The 17,354-nt window shown below is 45.9% G+C and overlaps 1 protein-coding gene across 2 annotated transcripts in view; it reads right to left on the bottom strand.

Moving 5' to 3' along the window:
* Window positions 1-17,354, bottom strand: part of LOC147015126 (thrombospondin-3-like) — a 160,180-nt gene that overhangs the window by 104,576 nt on the left and 38,250 nt on the right. For both annotated transcript variants that reach the window (XR_015050219.1, XM_085849585.1), the window contains exons 7-9: window positions 13,617-13,668; window positions 11,322-11,485; window positions 5,146-5,286 (exon numbers count right to left, since the gene is read on the bottom strand). Coding sequence is in view for 1 of the 2 variants with exons in the window: in XM_085849585.1 (XP_085705711.1) it covers window positions 5,146-5,286; window positions 11,322-11,485; window positions 13,617-13,668 (357 nt within the window). In the remaining variant the exon portion in view is untranslated. The remainder of the gene's footprint in view (window positions 1-5,145; window positions 5,287-11,321; window positions 11,486-13,616; window positions 13,669-17,354) is intronic.

The following is a 17,354-nucleotide window of genomic DNA, read 5'->3' as shown; positions in this document are numbered from 1 at the left end:
CCGTGACCACGTGCCTTGAACCGGTGACTGGGAGCTCACGCCTCGTGCTGTGCAATTAATATCAGCCCGCTCCGTGCTGCCATTGTGCGACTCCGTTTGCCGGCAAAGTTCGTGCTCAAGCCGCTCCCACTGACCACAGTTAGTGGTGGGGTTATAATTATAAAAAGAACCGACCTGGGCCATGGATCCTACATGACGACACATACCTAATACCCTCGGCTCCCGCTCGCCTTGAGACGCCATCTTATTTCTCGTAAAGGGTTAATTTGAATCGCTCGTAATTTGGAGGGAATCGGGGGTCGCTCCTCTCACCCCTGGACCGATTCCCGTGAATTTAGCTGGAGACAGGAGAGCCCGTTTTCCCGTTCTCCGATACCAGTGCCGTGAGGAGGGCGATGAGTTTATATCGCACGACCTGACACCAGTGTTGCGGATTCGCGCCCGCCGGCGTGCGAACGGCCACGTAACTCGAATCGCGGCACGTCGCCCACCGGACGGACAATCCCGTCGTGACCCTCTCGGACTAACGCCGGGAACTAGTCACGGGTGGGCCTTCCGGCCTCACCACGATCGTGCCAATCGGCCCCCCACGTGGGATAGGGTTGCTCGCCAAATTCGACCTACCTAAGTACCCACACGGAGGGTAGACCGGGCGATCGCACCTCGCCGCAGGTCGACTTCGGACACGGGCCACTTTAAGCGACCCGTTCTGTACTATCGGGATAACCGAGCGGTGTTATCGTCGGCCTCGACGGTTCGATTAATTATCGGGCGTTTTAGCCCACGACCAACCCTTTACGTGAAGTAAGATGGAGATTCAATAAAGGAAAAGACGAAGCGAAACGGGAAAACAGTTCAACATGAAGCACATTTATTTCGCGATGAACGGAAAGCACACATATACAATTACACCAAAAGCAAATGTAAAAGAAGAAGGAACACAACAATAATGCACAAAAAGCAAATGCAACAATGCAGATCTAACCGACTACCGAGCACACGGCAACACTTATACAGTTTTACTTCACAGACGGCGCCGACAACACATATACCCAAAGCAAAAGAAAAGGACCACCCTCAAGGATGAGGGGGGTAGGCGGGCCTGGGGCCCGAGACCGCGTCGGGCCTACCCGTCTGGTGATGAGCCGCAAAATGGCGCTGGCGCCCCGACTCCGCGGGCCTCGCTGGGACCGCCTGGTATGGGGTGGGAACGGGGCCCCCTTCTCGCACTATCTCAGCGCGGGGGGAAACAGGAGGGGGTTGTTGATGCTCGGGGGGAAGGAGGATATCTCCCTGTCTCGGGTCCCGCGACGAGCGTCTCCACCACGACCTCGGTCGCGCCGCCAGCCTCTCCCTCCGCAGCTCCCCGACTCCGACACGAGCACCCCCTCGACCGTCTTCGCCGCCGCCACCTCTCCACAGCTCCGTCCAACCGCCCTCTCCGTCTCCTCTCTTGACTCGTCCCAACTCTTCACTGGCTCCGAACTCTTCACTCTCTCCCCTCCGTACTCTTAACTTCTTTTCCCAACTCCACCGACTGCCAACTCTTAACTGCTTTGACTGACGAACGCAGCCCCTTATATGCCCCGTGGCCTCGCTCCTTCACCTTCGACCCTTTACCTCCGACCCTTCACCTCTAACTGGCTCCCCATTGGACCGAGGAAAAGTGGGCGTGAATGCTTTTTGATCCATGAATTTGCATATTGCGATATTACTCCAACGCACCTGGAGGCGGGGCCAAATCGCCCCACGCTCGCCGATAGGACGGAACAGAAGTGGGCGTGAGTCGTTTTTGATCCGTTTTCTTCGGAAAGGCCGGCGCTTTTGCACCCCTGCTCGGTGCGTGCCCTGCACGAGTCCAGTATCGGTGCCCACAAGCGGCGCGGAAATGGCGGCGATGCGATGGTTGCGAGAGCGAGATGTGACGGTAAAGGTCGTGGCTGTTGGCGTTGTTGTTGTTGTTGTTGGTGTGAAGTGGCGTTGCGGCTGGTGGTTGTTGTGTGATGGCTGTTGAGACGTGGTTGGTGGTGGTAGTAATGGCGGCTGGTCCAAAATAAAGATAGTAAAAGAAAAACGGCTATCTAGAAGGGTCGCAGCCCGAATGAATGACATTTATTCCCTCGAAACAACGGGTTTGGGCCTAACTACACATATACTTACAGAGATATCTCACCTAAGGGACCTGAATGGTGGTTTGCGAATTTCGTCAACCACAACAATATATATATATATATATATATATATATATATATATATATATATATATATATATATATATATATACATATACACCAATTCAAAAATCAAAACTAGGATTGGTTTCCTTAGATGGTACTGACAAGTGGAATTTCTGGCCTGGGCCCATGGACTAATAATCTAATATATAAAGCTCAATTCGTGTTTGTTACTTGGCAAAAAAATGTTTTTCCAAATATGTTAGTCTGTAGCATTTGTTTGTTGGGTCGCCGAAATAGGTGACCCTTATTATCAGTAATTCTGTCTGTTTGTTTGGATGTTTGTTCGTTTGTCATCAGCATAATTGGTAGTAAACGTGGGCGGATTTTGACCAAACTCGGGTGGTCGGTACATCTTATGACCTAGTGCTTTGGAAATTGTGATGGTTGCTGGGGACGCTTTGGTTCCCTAGCAACAACTGAAAAACCTTCAAAATCGGTACCGTTCATGCAAAATCAATTCCGAAAGCCATTATCCCACGTAGGGTTATGAAATTTGGCTGTTAGGGTTAGGTTTTTATGATATATGTAATACTTTACCCGCAGCGCCCCCAACAATTAGGGTATGCGCGAAAATTGGCGAAAATTGAAGGTCCCCTAGCGACCAGGTGAGTGCATCGATACGAATGAAACTTTGCAGGTTCATGGTACTCGATGAGTACTACAACTTTGCCTCAGGACATATTGACCAATTTCGCTTCATTCAGGGGTCAAAGGTCAATTAGTGCAAAAATCGATAATATGCAAGAGCTGGAGATGCCTTCGCGCCAAATGCTACTCCTTCTAGGGTTATGGTTGGATGGTCATGAAAATTCACACTAATCGTCTGGAATACATTATGCACAAACGATGGAGCTGGATTTTCGATTTAGATCTTTGTTCACCCACAGCACCCCCTCAAACTTTGGGGATTTCCGATTTCAAACCGCATTTTCGGTACTTTTCATTCAAATGGATACCGAGTAGTTATCAGTAGATGGAACTGGATGAGAGTTGATGTGCATAATCTTAAGGTGATTCCCTATCTGCTATATGACATCCATTTTGCTCTATATCTTATAGTTTCCATGCTCGGCGACCCATCGCCGCCTACCGGCTTGTTTGTTTGTTTATCAAACGATTTTTGACCACTGTTTTCAAGCAATCGTTTTGAAATTTTTTGTGTGTGCAGGTGACTGGCCAAGGACAGCAACGCTAAATTTTGGTGAAGATCCGAATCCAGATCCGGATCTGAGAATTTTTTAAGTGATTCTTCACCATTGAGAGATCGGGCCAAAAACTATATATAGCACAATATCTCAAAAGGTTATGGATGGATTCACACAAAACTTGGCAGACAGGTCGGGTGTGTGATAAGAACTAATTGATTCGATTTTAATGAGGATCTGAATCCGGATCCAGATTCGAGAATTTGTCAGGCGATTCTTCACCATTGAGAAATGGGGCCAAAAAAGTATGTATAGCATGTTATCTCTAAAAGTTTTGGATGACTTGTGACAAAATGAGGTGGAGGAATTGGTTAGGTGACAAGAACAAGCCGATTCAATTTTGGTTTAGGTCAGGAATCAGATCCGACCTATCAGTGTAAACTACCAGTGCATACAAAATGTAAACTACTCAGCCCGGCGGAGGTATGTTCTCTACAGAGTGCTGTTCCGTTTCGCCAAATTGTCACTTTATGAGTGATTTTTAATTTGTTTGTTACCTCTGCCACTAATGGTGGACGGAGGTCATGTTTTCAGCCCTGTTTGTTTGTCTGTCTCTCTGTCTGCTTGTGAGCAGCTTATCTCAAAAAAGTATGAACAGATTTGGAGGAAACTTGGTGGACAGGTTAGGTGTCTGACAAGAATGAAGCAATTCGATTTTGGTGAAGATCCGGATCCGGATACCATAATTATTTTTCAGTGATTCTTCATCATTGAGAGATCGGGCCAAAACGATATAACATATCTCTATAAGTTATGGACGGATTCGGACGAAACTTGGTGGACAGGTTGAGTGTGTGTGACAAGAACAAGCATGTTAGGTTTTGGTGAAGATCTGGATGCAGATCTGGCCGATCAGTGGGATACAAAACTTTAAATGGCGGAGGTATGCACTCGACCGAGCGGCATTCTAGTTTATCTATGCTTCAAAAACATGTTTTTTTAACTACTGAACCAAATTCAACCAAATTTTGCATGTTGCCTAAGGGTACGCCAAGTATGGTTTCTATCAGGGTAACATCTTGGGGAGGGGTTCAGGATGAGGGGAGGAAGACCGCAATTCTGTATATGCAAATATGCATCGTACACCACCACCAGGTGGTAGCCGGTATTACAAATCTTCTTGTATAAAGAAAGTTTAAACAACTTAACAATATGCATTACAGTGATGTTGAAATCTGTTTGAGGATAATTCCAAATTTTCAAAATGTTTCATTTTACTCACTTTAAGTGGATGTTCAGACCAAAGCATCCAACACTGAACTTGTGGTGAAACAGAAGTTATTTTTGCTTACATCATATATAAGCAGCGAGGATGGCTGATGAAGGTGATGTTAGCCAACTTCCAAGCAGATGGAAGATGACCTCGGGAAAATTATAGGAGTGAATAGAGCAGAATGTTTGTGAAGTTCAAGATGTCGGCTTTCGATTAAATCCAGCGGCAAAGCGACAGGTACTAGTACCTTTGCTATTGTCGATATAATTTAAGATGGACAATGTGCTCATTGGACTAACAGTCGTCATTCAGTGCACAAGACATCATTTGTAACCAGCATATATTAAATGGCCACATGTAAAAGCTTATTTTGCATTGTAATTAAACATTGTAAATAAACAGTGTAAAAAGCATCAGCACGACCTCCAAAATGCTCCAAATAATGGATGATAGAGGAAATTTTTTTTTTACACCGAACACATATCCTTACCTGTGTCTGATTCCGAGCCGAATGGATCCCAACGCCAAGCATGAGGTGCCCGGTGAGTCCAAGAGGACAAGGATCGCAGGAGAAACCGGGGGCGAGATTGAGACATCGAACTCCTGGGAAGCAAGGATTTGCCAGCTGGCACTGTTGCAACAGGAAGGTCGAATCAAAAACATGGTTAATGGGGCTAAAGATGTGGATGTCGAAACTCATAACACAGTCCTTCAAACAGATGTTCAGCCAGCTTGTTTGTTTACTTGATTAGAAATTCTGACCATGACAAAGCCATTTGGCTCATCTTTCCAAACTTTCTTTGATAATATTGCCATGGTGCATGGTGGGGGTGGACTCGAGGTAAAATCCTCCGTCTGCATGATCACTAATTTAGCGACAGACTGTCTATATCTATAAGAGACAATATTTTGTCCATCGGGAAAGCCGAATAGATCTTCACTTCGGTTTCCGACGTACAGAAGCTCAAAGGAGAATGTGTCGCTGCAATAGGTTCCCCATTTATTAAGAACTTCAGGGCCAAGCAAACCCCGGGGAATCATCGAGCGATCTTGCAATGACCTCTTAGCGAGGACTTTGTACCAATTAAAAATGGCCGTGAGTTTTACTCGCACTTCAGCTGGAATGACAAACTAACAAATTGCGTATCAGACCAACACACCGATGGTGAAAACAGGTTTAATAAATAATAATGGAATGGGGAGAACAGGGAAAAGAGAGAGAGAGAGAGAGAGAGAGAGAGAGACAAAAGGCACGTATGACAATGATTCAACGATTACATTTTAAAACCCTTGCAGCAACGACAACACGAACAGCTTCTTGCTTTTATCTTATACTTTCATAAAACAAATAGTAAAGACAGGGGGAAATGACGAGACAAAAGAGAACCTTCTCCCCGCGCGATGTGATGCCGCCATTGAATCAGTTCATCTTTGCAGTATACTGTATACTCATACCAAGTTTGGTCAAAATCCAATAGCTGGTTCACAAGTTAGCAAGGTAACATAATTTTTTTTTACCGAACATGACCTCTGACCTTTGACCCACAAAATATAATCAGTTTATGTATACATCATTTTCATACTTTTATCAAGTTTGACTTTGATACCTTCAGCTGTTCTTACGTTATCGCGGTAATGAAAACTTATCACGGATGGACAGATGAATGGACAACCAGAACGGACAACATGGAAACTTCAACGGTGGAGGCATAAAAATTATGAACTACTTTAAAAAGCAAGACGAGCCTTGTACGGTATTTGTATGTTTAACGACCATAGTTTTTTGGACGATTACGATAAACTTATCTCATTTTTAAAATATTGTTGCGAATTCGCGCCCGCCGGCGTGCGAACGGCCACGTAACTCGAATCGCGGCACGTCGCCCACCGGACGGACAATTCTGTTGTGACCCTCTCGGACTAACGCCGGGAGCTAGTCACGGGTGGGCCTTTCGGCCTCACCACGATCGTGCCAATCGGCCCCCCGCGTGGGATGGGGTTGTTCGCCAAACTTGACCTACTTAAGTACCCACGCGGAGGGTAGACCGGGCGATCGCACCTCGCCGCAGGTCGACTCCGGACACGGGCCGCTTAAGCGATCCGTTCCGTACTATCGGGATAACCGAGCGGTGTTATCATCGGCCTCGAGGGTTCCGATTAATTATCGGGCGTATTAAGCCCACTACCAACCCTTTACGTGAAGCAAGATGGAGATTCAATTTTTTTTTATTTTTATTTTTTGTATACCTTGGTCGAGGCTCGTATGAGAGCTAACACACAACTCACAGCAAGGAGGCATGAGACAAAAGGGGCGGGAGTGGAAGGGACAAAACAGTGGGGAACAGACACATTAGGTGAACTGTGGAAGGGAGAGGGATGGGGATGGGACGGGGAACATGGCGAAGAGAAGATGGACATTTCAGGGACTTTCAGGAAGGAAAGCAGGAGAAATGAAGGAAGTGGGCTTGGGTGGATTATCGGGGGTAGAAAAGATCGAGGATTTGGATGGGGGAAGATAAGAGGTGGTGGTGAACAGCTGTTTTGAAAGCCTGGAGGGAAGAATGGGAAAGAATAGAGTGAGGAAGTTTATTCCAAAGGCGGGAAAAAAGAGGAATGAAAGAGTGAAGATGAGCAGTGATTCGTGATTTTGGTAGCTTTACCAGAAGGGGGTTGTTGGCGGACCTTGAGCGCCCTGTGGAAATGTGGTGGGGACAAATCGCAGAGAGAGCAGGGGGGGCAAGGCTGGAGAGGAGTCGGTAGAAGACAGAAAGACCACCGACCAACCTGCGGTGATTGAGTGAGAGGCCCAAAGACTCAGCTTCATTGCGGGAGATGCCGATGATCTTAAATGCCCTGGTTTCGACAGCGTGAAGCCGAGAAAGGTGGGAGGCAGGAGCACCAACCCAGAGGGGAGAGCAGTACTCCATCAGGCTACGGACAAAAGCTTTGTAAGTGGTCAGGAGCTCAAGAGGGCCGAGGAAGGACTTAGCACGACGGAGGATTCCCAGTCGGCGACTGGCTTTTGAGGCGAGGTTGGAAATGTGACTTTCCCAGGAAAGGTCATGGCAGATAGTGAGACCTAGAAGCTTGAGAACCTAGACCTAGAAGAGACCTAATTAAAGAAAAGACGAAGCGAAACGGGAAAACAGTTCAACATAATGCACATTTATTCCGCGGCACACGGAAAGCACACATATACAATTAAAACAATTATGCACATAAAGCAATTGCAACAAAAGAAACACAACAATGCAGATCTACAACCGACTACGCGTACACACGGCAACACTTACACAATTTTACTTCACCAGACTGGCGCCACACACACATGTTTACACAGAAACAAAAGAAAAGGGCCACCCTCAAAGACAAGGGGGCAGACGGGGCCTGTGGGCCTATATTTGCGCGGGACCTGAAAAAGCGGTCAGGTCCGCGAGACCGGGTGGATCCTACCAGTGTCTTTGTGATGAGCCGCAAACGTGGCAGCGCGGCGGTGCCCCGACTTCGTGCTCCTTCGCGGGTTTCGTTGGCACTGCTTGGAGTGGGGTGGGAACGGGGCCCCCTTTTCGCACTATCTCAGCGCGGGGGAAAAGGGGGGGGAATTGTTGATGCTCTGGGGAAAGAGTATAGCTGGCTTGCTTGGGTCCCGTGACGAGCGATTCCACCGCGACCTCGTCGCCGACCGCCGTCTTCCTTGCCTTGGACCCAAACTCCTCGGTCTCTTCCCCCAATTCTCCTCAGCCGACTGCCGAAAACCACTGGGACGCCCTCGCCTCCCGACTCCACTCCGCGCTCCAAACTGCCTCTGCCCAAAACTCTCTCCGCTCTTCTGTCACTCTCCGCTCTTCCAAGGCCGACTCTGCCCAAACCGACTCTGCCGAGACAGACTCGACCCAAACCGACTCTGCCAAAACTGACTCTACTCAAACCGACTCTGCCAAAACTGACTGTACTCTCCGATTCGCCTAGCGCTTGACGCTTTATAGGCCGGCAGGAGAACCCATATGCAAATTTCTGGATCAGAACGAGCTCGGGGGTGGAGCCAGGCTCGCCCATTGGACGGAAAAAAGGGGCGTTACTCTCCCCTGATCCTAGAATTTGCATATCTCGATTCCACACAAACGCGCCTGGAGGCGGGGCCAAACCGCCCCGCGCTTGCTGATTGGACGGATCAGAAGTGGGCGTGTAGCATTCCTGATCCGAATTCTCCTCGGAAAGGCCGCATTTTGCACTCACGGCTCGGCGCGCGTCCCGTACGAGCCCAGGACAGCCTGACGCTCCGTGCTCACAGGTGGTGCGGGAATGGCCACAGAAGGAGAGAGGTGAAGGTGGTGGAGGGTTTATGGTGGTGGTTTATGGCCATGGTGCTGTTCAGAATGGCGGTGATGCGATGTTTGCGGGAGCGAGTTGTGAAGGTAAAGATCGTGGCTGTTGGCGTTGTTGTTGTGAAGCGACGTTGTGGTTGGTGGTTGTTGTGTGATGGCGGTTGAGACGTGGTTGGTTCAAAATAAAGATAGAACAGAAAAACGGCTATCTTAAAGCATCGCAGCCCGAATGAATCACATTTATTCCCTCTAAACAACGGCCTTGGGGCTAACTACACATGTACTTACAGAGATATCTCACCTATGGGACCTGAATGGTGGTTTGCGAATTTCCTCAACCGCAACAATATTAAAAGGTAATAAATAATTTGATAATTATAATAAAGACGTGCTAAATAAAGTTTATTAAATGATGTTTAAACAGGAACAGTAGAAATATTCACCTTATTTCTCAAAATATACATTTGTAGTCTTTTGGGGGATAAAAAGACTAAAAATGTGTATTTTGAATCAACGACCACATTTTAAGCCTGCTGTTGGATTGATGGCTTGGGATCCTCGGGTCCTGAATCCTGCTTGGCTGTTGAATTAATACCAGGTGGGGTTGACTCAGCCTGTCATCCTTCTGAAGTCAGAAAAATGAATACCAGCTTGCTGGTATCCTGCATCAGAGTGACGACCCGTCCAGGATTGTGCTCAATAGCCCAGGAGACTGCTTAGGCAGCATCAACACTCTGCAGATAGTATGGTCCCAATGGATGGATGGATGGACCACATTTTTGAAGTCAAGTTTCCAGACAAATATGTTTCGAAAACCATACGATGCCCTTGTCTTACCCTACTGTTGTTTTTTTTTTTAAAGACGGTAGTGTCGTGTGCACTGGGTGTGCAAACTTTCGCTCACCCGCCCCGTATATGTAGGGCTGGGCACCAGGATAGCCGGATAGTGATTGGCAGAGTTTAACGGTGCTCATATGAAAATGGAAACCCTATGCTTTCCCAGCGGCTTCCTCTTTTCCTAACAGCCCTGGGGTGGGGAGTGTAAAAGCCCCCACGCTTTCAATTTAAGAAGCGGTTTTCGTAACAAGAAAATGATGACCATAACAAGAAGCACAGCAATAATCAATTAACTACTAAAAAAAACAAAACAATTATAGTCAATGACAAAAGCACGAAAGGTGATGGAGACCTGACAAGACAACGCAGAACAAGCCATTTTATAACTATGGCCGCAAGACTGGCAATGACAAAGGATGGGTCGGGAAAGATGGGGTTGCAAATGACCAAATCAACCTGAGGCTGCCGGGGCAATACAAAATAATGGGAGGTAAGGGGGAAATGGCATCTCTGCTCAGGGGAGCAGGCAGGCACCGGTGCAGGAAACTGGCATGCAAACAAAACGAAGGCATGGTCAGCAGTATATTTGTATGGGAACCGAGTCGGCTCATGATGCTTCGTGGCAACGTGGCTCCACTTCTCCCATCTCAACTATTCTTGTTCTCAATTCTCTTCTAGTCTCCTTCACCACTCCACTTCATTCTAATATCGTCTGTAATACCAAGGCCACAACTACTCTCTCTGTAAGGTGATACTGATAATCTGTTTGTGAGGTAGTGCCGATCTCTCCGCACCATGGGATTCCCTCTTGTATTCTGTATGTGGGACGGAATCTAGCTTGCCTGCCATGGCATGTTCGTGGCTCCATGAAGCAATTTCCCCTCCAGGAATTTTGTCGCAGTGGAAGCAGACCAACGGAATGATGGGATTTGTAGAATGGAAGGGAAGAAGGTGGGGTTATAATCGTAAAAGGAACCGGTATATGGGTAAAAACACAGGCTTACGGAATCCCACGTGGCTTCAGCTACTTGATTGATATGTGACGTCATGCGCAATAACCGCAAAGCCTTGCCCAACCAAGGCGGTGCCAATCATGCAAAGACGAGGTGGAATTTCCTTTAAATCTCTTGTACATGCATCAGATGGGACCCTCACCCTTTCCAAGACACAAAACAGTACATCAGTATCTGGAAAATATTGTGCACACATCTCCTGAAGGTCACCATATGCGGAACTAGATCGTATATTTTGACATCTCGCTCAAGTTGGTGTTGGTTGTTAAGTTGATGGCTTTTGCATTCTCTCCTGTTTTACAAATCCAGATGTTCCTGATTAGACTTCCTTTTTCTTCAAAATCTTCATCATTAAGCTTTCACATGCAAGGGTAAATCACTGCAACACTTTTCCCCACGAAGGACGAGCACTCAGAGAAGAAAGGAAGAATACCATCTGCAAAAAAGAGCGACATGGAATCATTCACCATGGTTTGTATGCGTACTCCCACCTCATCGATGTCCTTGCAGTGATTCCCGTTGCCGGTGAACCCATCGGGACAGCTGCCACAGCGGAAGCCGAGGTCAGAGCCAGGCTTTTCCTCACACTCAACACCAGGGAAGCACGGCCGCTCCTTGCACTTGGACGGATGCACTTCCGGACTCTCCACAAAGCCTAGGGATCACCGCAGGAAAAGTTGAGCAACGAACCTATGTTTAGCAAAAAAAAAAAACCATTTTTTTTCCTTTTTTTCTTTTACAAAAGTCGTTTTCTGCAAATTATATCCTTAGTTACATTGATTTGCCTGAACAGGTGAAAATTAAAAAAAAAAAATTTTAAGCTTACTCTTGAACCAATCAAACCACAAGGTAGACAAGTCTGGAGACGCCGATGGTTCACGAGCAATGTACATGGTCCGCCTTTTTTATTTTTTAACCTTCGAGGGGACGCCACGGGCAAACTGGCAGGAATCGGGAAAAACGTAAATGATTAAAGTTGTCGTACTTGAAGAGCACTACTTGCATACCAACTTTCATTCGAAACAGTTGAAAACCCTAGGAGCTCGATGCCCAATTTATTGATTTTTTTTGACATTTTCTAAGTTCGTGACCTTGTGACCTTGACCTTGGGATGAAAATGAAAAATCGAGCTCCATGGGGCTATGTAGGTGCCATTGGGCTAACCAAATACCGAAACCCCTGCCAGATTCGACAAACCCCCGAGGAGAAGATGTAACTTGAAACCGGCTACCCCCTAAAAACATGTTTTTTGGGCGTGGCTCCACCCGTAATGGGCGCAGCACACCCATTCTCCAGGAAACACAACTAGATCATGGTACAAACCTCCCACCCAAATTTTATCAAGATCGGATCAAAACCCACGGAGCTATGCTCGGGACAGACAGACAGACAGACACCCATAACGAATATAGTGGTCACTTACTTACTCGTGAACCAATAGTTTCCTCACATCTGCAAGAAAAGAGTGGTTTATTTTGTATACGAAGTCAAGGCTCATGGAAGAGCGAGAACACAGAACAGAACGAGGTGGTGGAAAGGAAGGAAACACGAACGAACAGCAAATGAACAACAGGGTAGTGTTGTGTCATCAAGCCAAGGTAAAATTCCTCAAACGCAAAAATTAACTTGGGAATGGCTCTGCATGAGAACTCTTAGAGTTCAAAGACTTTTCTTTTTTTTTTCTTGATATAAGTGAGCGTTTTATTTCAAATAATCTTTAGTACCAAGTACATAAGAAGATAACACTTGCGGAGAGTCATCCGATTGATAATGTGCACAAACTGGGCAGGCAGGATGTAATGAATCAAACATATTGTACGGTCGAGGATGACCGAGAGGAATGCACACTTGCTTCCGAGCTGTCTAGCCTGGGTTAGAATCCAAGCCCATCTATAAACTGTCATCCTGGTGCTTCGCAGGCAGGGCGATTCATCAATGTGTGTGTGTTTGTGCCATCCCTCGGATGGACGTTAAACTGTGCGTCCAGTGCGCTGGTATTCGTGGAAAAGTGGAATACGACTAGAAAAGTGGAAATAATTTGTGTGATAATTTATAATCACAAAAATCATAACGACATAATAAAACCAAATGCAAAAATTTAGTCATCCACTTGAAAAATAATCATTCAATTATGAACCAATTTATTACATCTATTGGTGTTCTCAACAAAAACCGTGGCTGATGTATCTGGATTTGCCCAAGCTCTGTCTAAGTTGGATGGGGAGCGTCGGTGAACAGCAATCTTCAGGTCTTTGCACAGATTCTCAATGGGATTCAAGTCTGGGCTTTGGCTGGGCTACTCAAGAACTTTCACATTCTTGTTCTGAAGCCATTCCAGTGTTGCTTTGGCTGTATGTTTGGGGTCATTATCCTGTTGGAACGTAAATCTTTGCCGCAGTCTCAGGTCTTTTGTACTCTGAAGCAAGTTCTCCTCAAGGATCTGCCAGTATTTGGCTCCATTCATTGTTCCCTCGATCCTTACAAGTCCCCCAGTCCATGCCGCTTGGAAGCATCCTCATAGCATGATACTGCCACCACCGTGCTTCAGGGTAGGGATGGTGTTCGATGGGCGATAAGCGGGCTGATGCAGGGAAGCCGGGGTCAAAACAGCCTGAACGAGTTTCACGATTGCTTTTATGATAATAACAAATCAAATCTAAATAAATAACTCAATTAAAAGACAGAAATTTTCAAAAGCTGAAGAAGAAAAAAGGCAAGAAAGTGATCTCAAATGTCAGAGGAAGTCGCCTTGAAGTGTCAAGGGAGAGAGAGGAGAGCACCCTTACCACATGCTTGGCATTCCATGATGAGATTACGGAGGAGAGATGTTTCCTTGACCTGAAATGCATAAAGGAAGAACAATCTGCATTGCATTTGCATCGCTTAGTGACAAAGGCTTGCAATAAAACTGAAATTTATCCTGGCACCGCTCATGTTGTGCCTCTGCAGTGTGTCAAAGGCTTGCAGATGTGTTTAAACCAGTCCTGTAGCCATTGCGAGATGATGAAAACCACATTTTGAGGTTAATCGTTATGTTAACAGGCATGCTTGACGAGCTTCAACAAAACAACTCGAATGTGCATCAGTGAAAGGAACATTTGTTTGAGGAAGAAGAAAAACTTTCCACTTATGCTGTTTAGTCTGCTTTCTGCTGGGCAAGCAGGGAGGCCGAGAGGTATGCATACTGGCTTCTGAACTGTCGAGACTGGGTTCGACTATCGGCCCCGCTATAACCTGTCATCCTGGTGCTTTGCAGGCAAGGCGATTCATCGATGTGTGTGCCGTCCCTCAAATGAATGTTTAACTGGGCATCCCGCCTGCCGGCATTAGTTGGTGGACGTTAAATATCCCACGTTGTCGTTCGCAAAGAGTAGGCTCACTATCGCCAGCAACCTGTCCAAGTTCGGCCTTACTTGCCCTCATCAATACGGCGTACCGATAAATATCTAAAGGCCCAGTCACACCTTGACGTTTTAGCCAGCTTATGCCGATTTTTGGAAAATTTGTGTAAAACGCTGGCACACGTCGAATACGTTATGGGTAAGTTTTGATAACATTGAGAGCACGCTGAAAAACACTGCCATACGTCGTAGTACGCTGGCTTTAAACGTTGTACTTTTTGGTTGTCCTCAAATTTTCCATGCTTGAAATTTTAAGACTTATGCCGGCGTATGACTCAGACGTTCCGCATAACGCTGGCCATAAGTTATAGGCACGTTACGCGATCGTTGACACACGTTACTTGTAAGTTACTCATAAGTCGAAACACGTCGAGGTAATGTTTAGCATACCTGAAACTTATTTCTAACCTATGAGTAACGTGTTGTACGCACGGTATGTGAACATTGTCACACGTCGACAAAAGTTACTTGTAAGTTACTCATAAGTCGAAACACGTCAAGGTAATGGTTAGCATCAGTGTTCCAGACTCCATGGTTTTTTTTTTTTTCGGTATGACGGTGATGTTGACACTTCGATTTCTAGTGCGGTTATAATATAATATAATTAATAGGCTGCCGCTCAACAATTTAAATCATAACCGCACTAGAAATTGAAGTGTCAACATCACCGTCATACCGAAGAAAAAAAAAAAAAAAAAAAAACCATGGAGTCTGGAACACTGACGCTAACTATTACCTTGATGCGTTTCGACTTTTGAGTACCTTACAAGTAACTTTTGTCGACGTGTGACAAGGTTGGCATATCGTGCGTACAACTTATTCCCATCGCATGCGGAACGTGTGTCATACGGCAAGTATGTCGTAAAATGTTTAACACGTTTATAATTACAAGACGTACTCCACTTAATACGACGTATGATAGCGTACTTTAGCATTCTATTCACGCATACCAAACTTACCCATACCGTATTCGACATGCGCCAGCGTTTTAGACGCATTTTTCAGAGGTCGGCATACGCTGGCAAGATCGCCAAGGTGTGACTGCGATGTTGACACTTCCATTTCTCCGGCGGTTATGATTTGAATCATTGTGCGGCAGCCTTTTAATAACCTACGCCACGTGATTGTCGGCGATACGTGCAGCGCGCTATGCATAAGTTAGACTATTGTTGGGCATAGGTTGTGAACGCCGACAACAGGCTAAGCATTCGTTGGTATAACTTATCTATAAGACAACGAAACGTTCTGTGTCCGTTACTAATATGTTATGCATACGACCAACTCGTTATGAATATGTCCGAATCTTTAAAAAAAAAACATCAAAAGTTCAGCGTAAGCCAGCGTTTTACATACATTTTGATATGTTGTCATTGCTGGCTAAAACGTCAAGGTGTGACTGGGCCTTAACCAATGATGACCACATTCGTCAGATAAACATCAATCGCACTTCCTGGCTGTAATGATGAGCATCCCCACAGATTATGTCTCACATGGTAAAACCGCTTAATCTACAAAGAACCAACATCCATAAGGGCAAATAAGCCCAATATCCGGATAGGCGGCTATATTTGATCTTTCATTGATGTTGACCATGTAATCTTTGTCTGTTTCACAGAGTCGCTGGGCTGAAGCCTCCGGATTGGAGGTGACACTTTGGTGTCGGACTTTATGTCCATTGGAGATCGATGGAGTGTTCGTCATGCTCCACATGTTTCGATTTTACCACCGATCGCACCATGTGTCTTCTGGTTGAATGGTTTGCATTAGTAGGAACAATCATCTGGGTGGCAGACGGATGGTTTTCTTTGTGGATTATGTCGTTTTATCATGCGAGACAATCTGCGGCGATGCTCACCATAACAGTCAGGAGGTGTGTCTGATAGATAGATATATATATATATATATATATATATATATATATATATATATATATATATATATATATATATATATATATATATATATATATATATATATATATATATATATATATATATATATATATATATTGTTGCAGATGTGGGTGGTTACATTAATCCCCCATGCCCAATTGTGGTGGACAGGTGGTCAACACCGACCAGGCCTGGATCGCAGAGTGGTTTTCCTTAGGAGGTGGACACGCGATCCTCAGAGATTATAGCGTGCGTGGCAGGGTGAAAGCACAGCACAAGGGGTTTATACTTGAACCACTCGACAAATACACGGACGCAGCAACTTAAAATAAACAATGGGGATTTAATGAAAATGTCTATGATATATCCCCCCTCCCCCCATATTTCCACAGGGCACTCAAGGTCTGCCAGCAACCCCCTTCTGGTGAAACTACCAAAATCATGAATCACTGCTCCCCTTCACTCTTTCATTCCTCTTTTTCCCTACCTTTGGGATAAGCTCGCTCACTCTGTTCAATCCCATTCTTCCCTCCAGGCCTTCAAAACAGCTGTTCACCACCACCTCCCCCCACCCAAAACCTTGATCTTTTCTACCCCTGTTAATCCGCACCAAACCTACCTCCTTCAAATTCCCTGCTTTCCTTCCTGAAAATCCTTGTAATGTCCATCTTGTATCCCCCATGTTCCCCGCCCCATCCCTCTGCCTTCCACAGATCTCCTAATGTCTCTGCTCCCCACTGTTTTGTCCTTCCCTCTCCTGCCCCGCTTGCTATGCGTTGTGCGTTAGCTCTTATACGAGCCTCGACAATGTGTACAAAAAAATAATAATAATTAAAAAAATTGAAATGTTTACAAGGGTATAAGTTAAAATGTAACAACAATAAGTGAAGTAAATTAAAATCTAAAGTCAAGGCGCCTCGACACACGGACAAATGCAGACAAGGGGAAAACGAACAAAAGAAAATCCTCCCTTTATTCTAGCACTTATCTTTGTCCAGAGATGCTCTTTACTGAACTTTGGGCTCGAGGTGCTTCGTCTGGTGTGAAAATATGCGCCCCAAAATGGTGCAAAGTCGCTCTCTGGGCAGGAAACGAACATGAGGTAATTCGTGAAACGGTATTCAACACCAGGGCTCACCAACCGCCATGCGGCTTCTTCATCGATCGCGCTTACCAGGGCAGCTGCTCTCTGCAGAATGCTGCTGCTCCCTTTGGTGACAAACACGAGGCT

The sequence above is a fragment of the Eptatretus burgeri genome, chromosome 12 (assembly GCF_056783735.1).
Source record: "Eptatretus burgeri isolate ZD-2024b chromosome 12, Ebu_testis_v1, whole genome shotgun sequence".
Taxonomy (NCBI): domain Eukaryota; kingdom Metazoa; phylum Chordata; class Myxini; order Myxiniformes; family Myxinidae; genus Eptatretus; species Eptatretus burgeri.
Note: the sequence above shows the minus strand (reverse complement) of the source record. Positions and strands in the feature narration are given on the sequence as shown.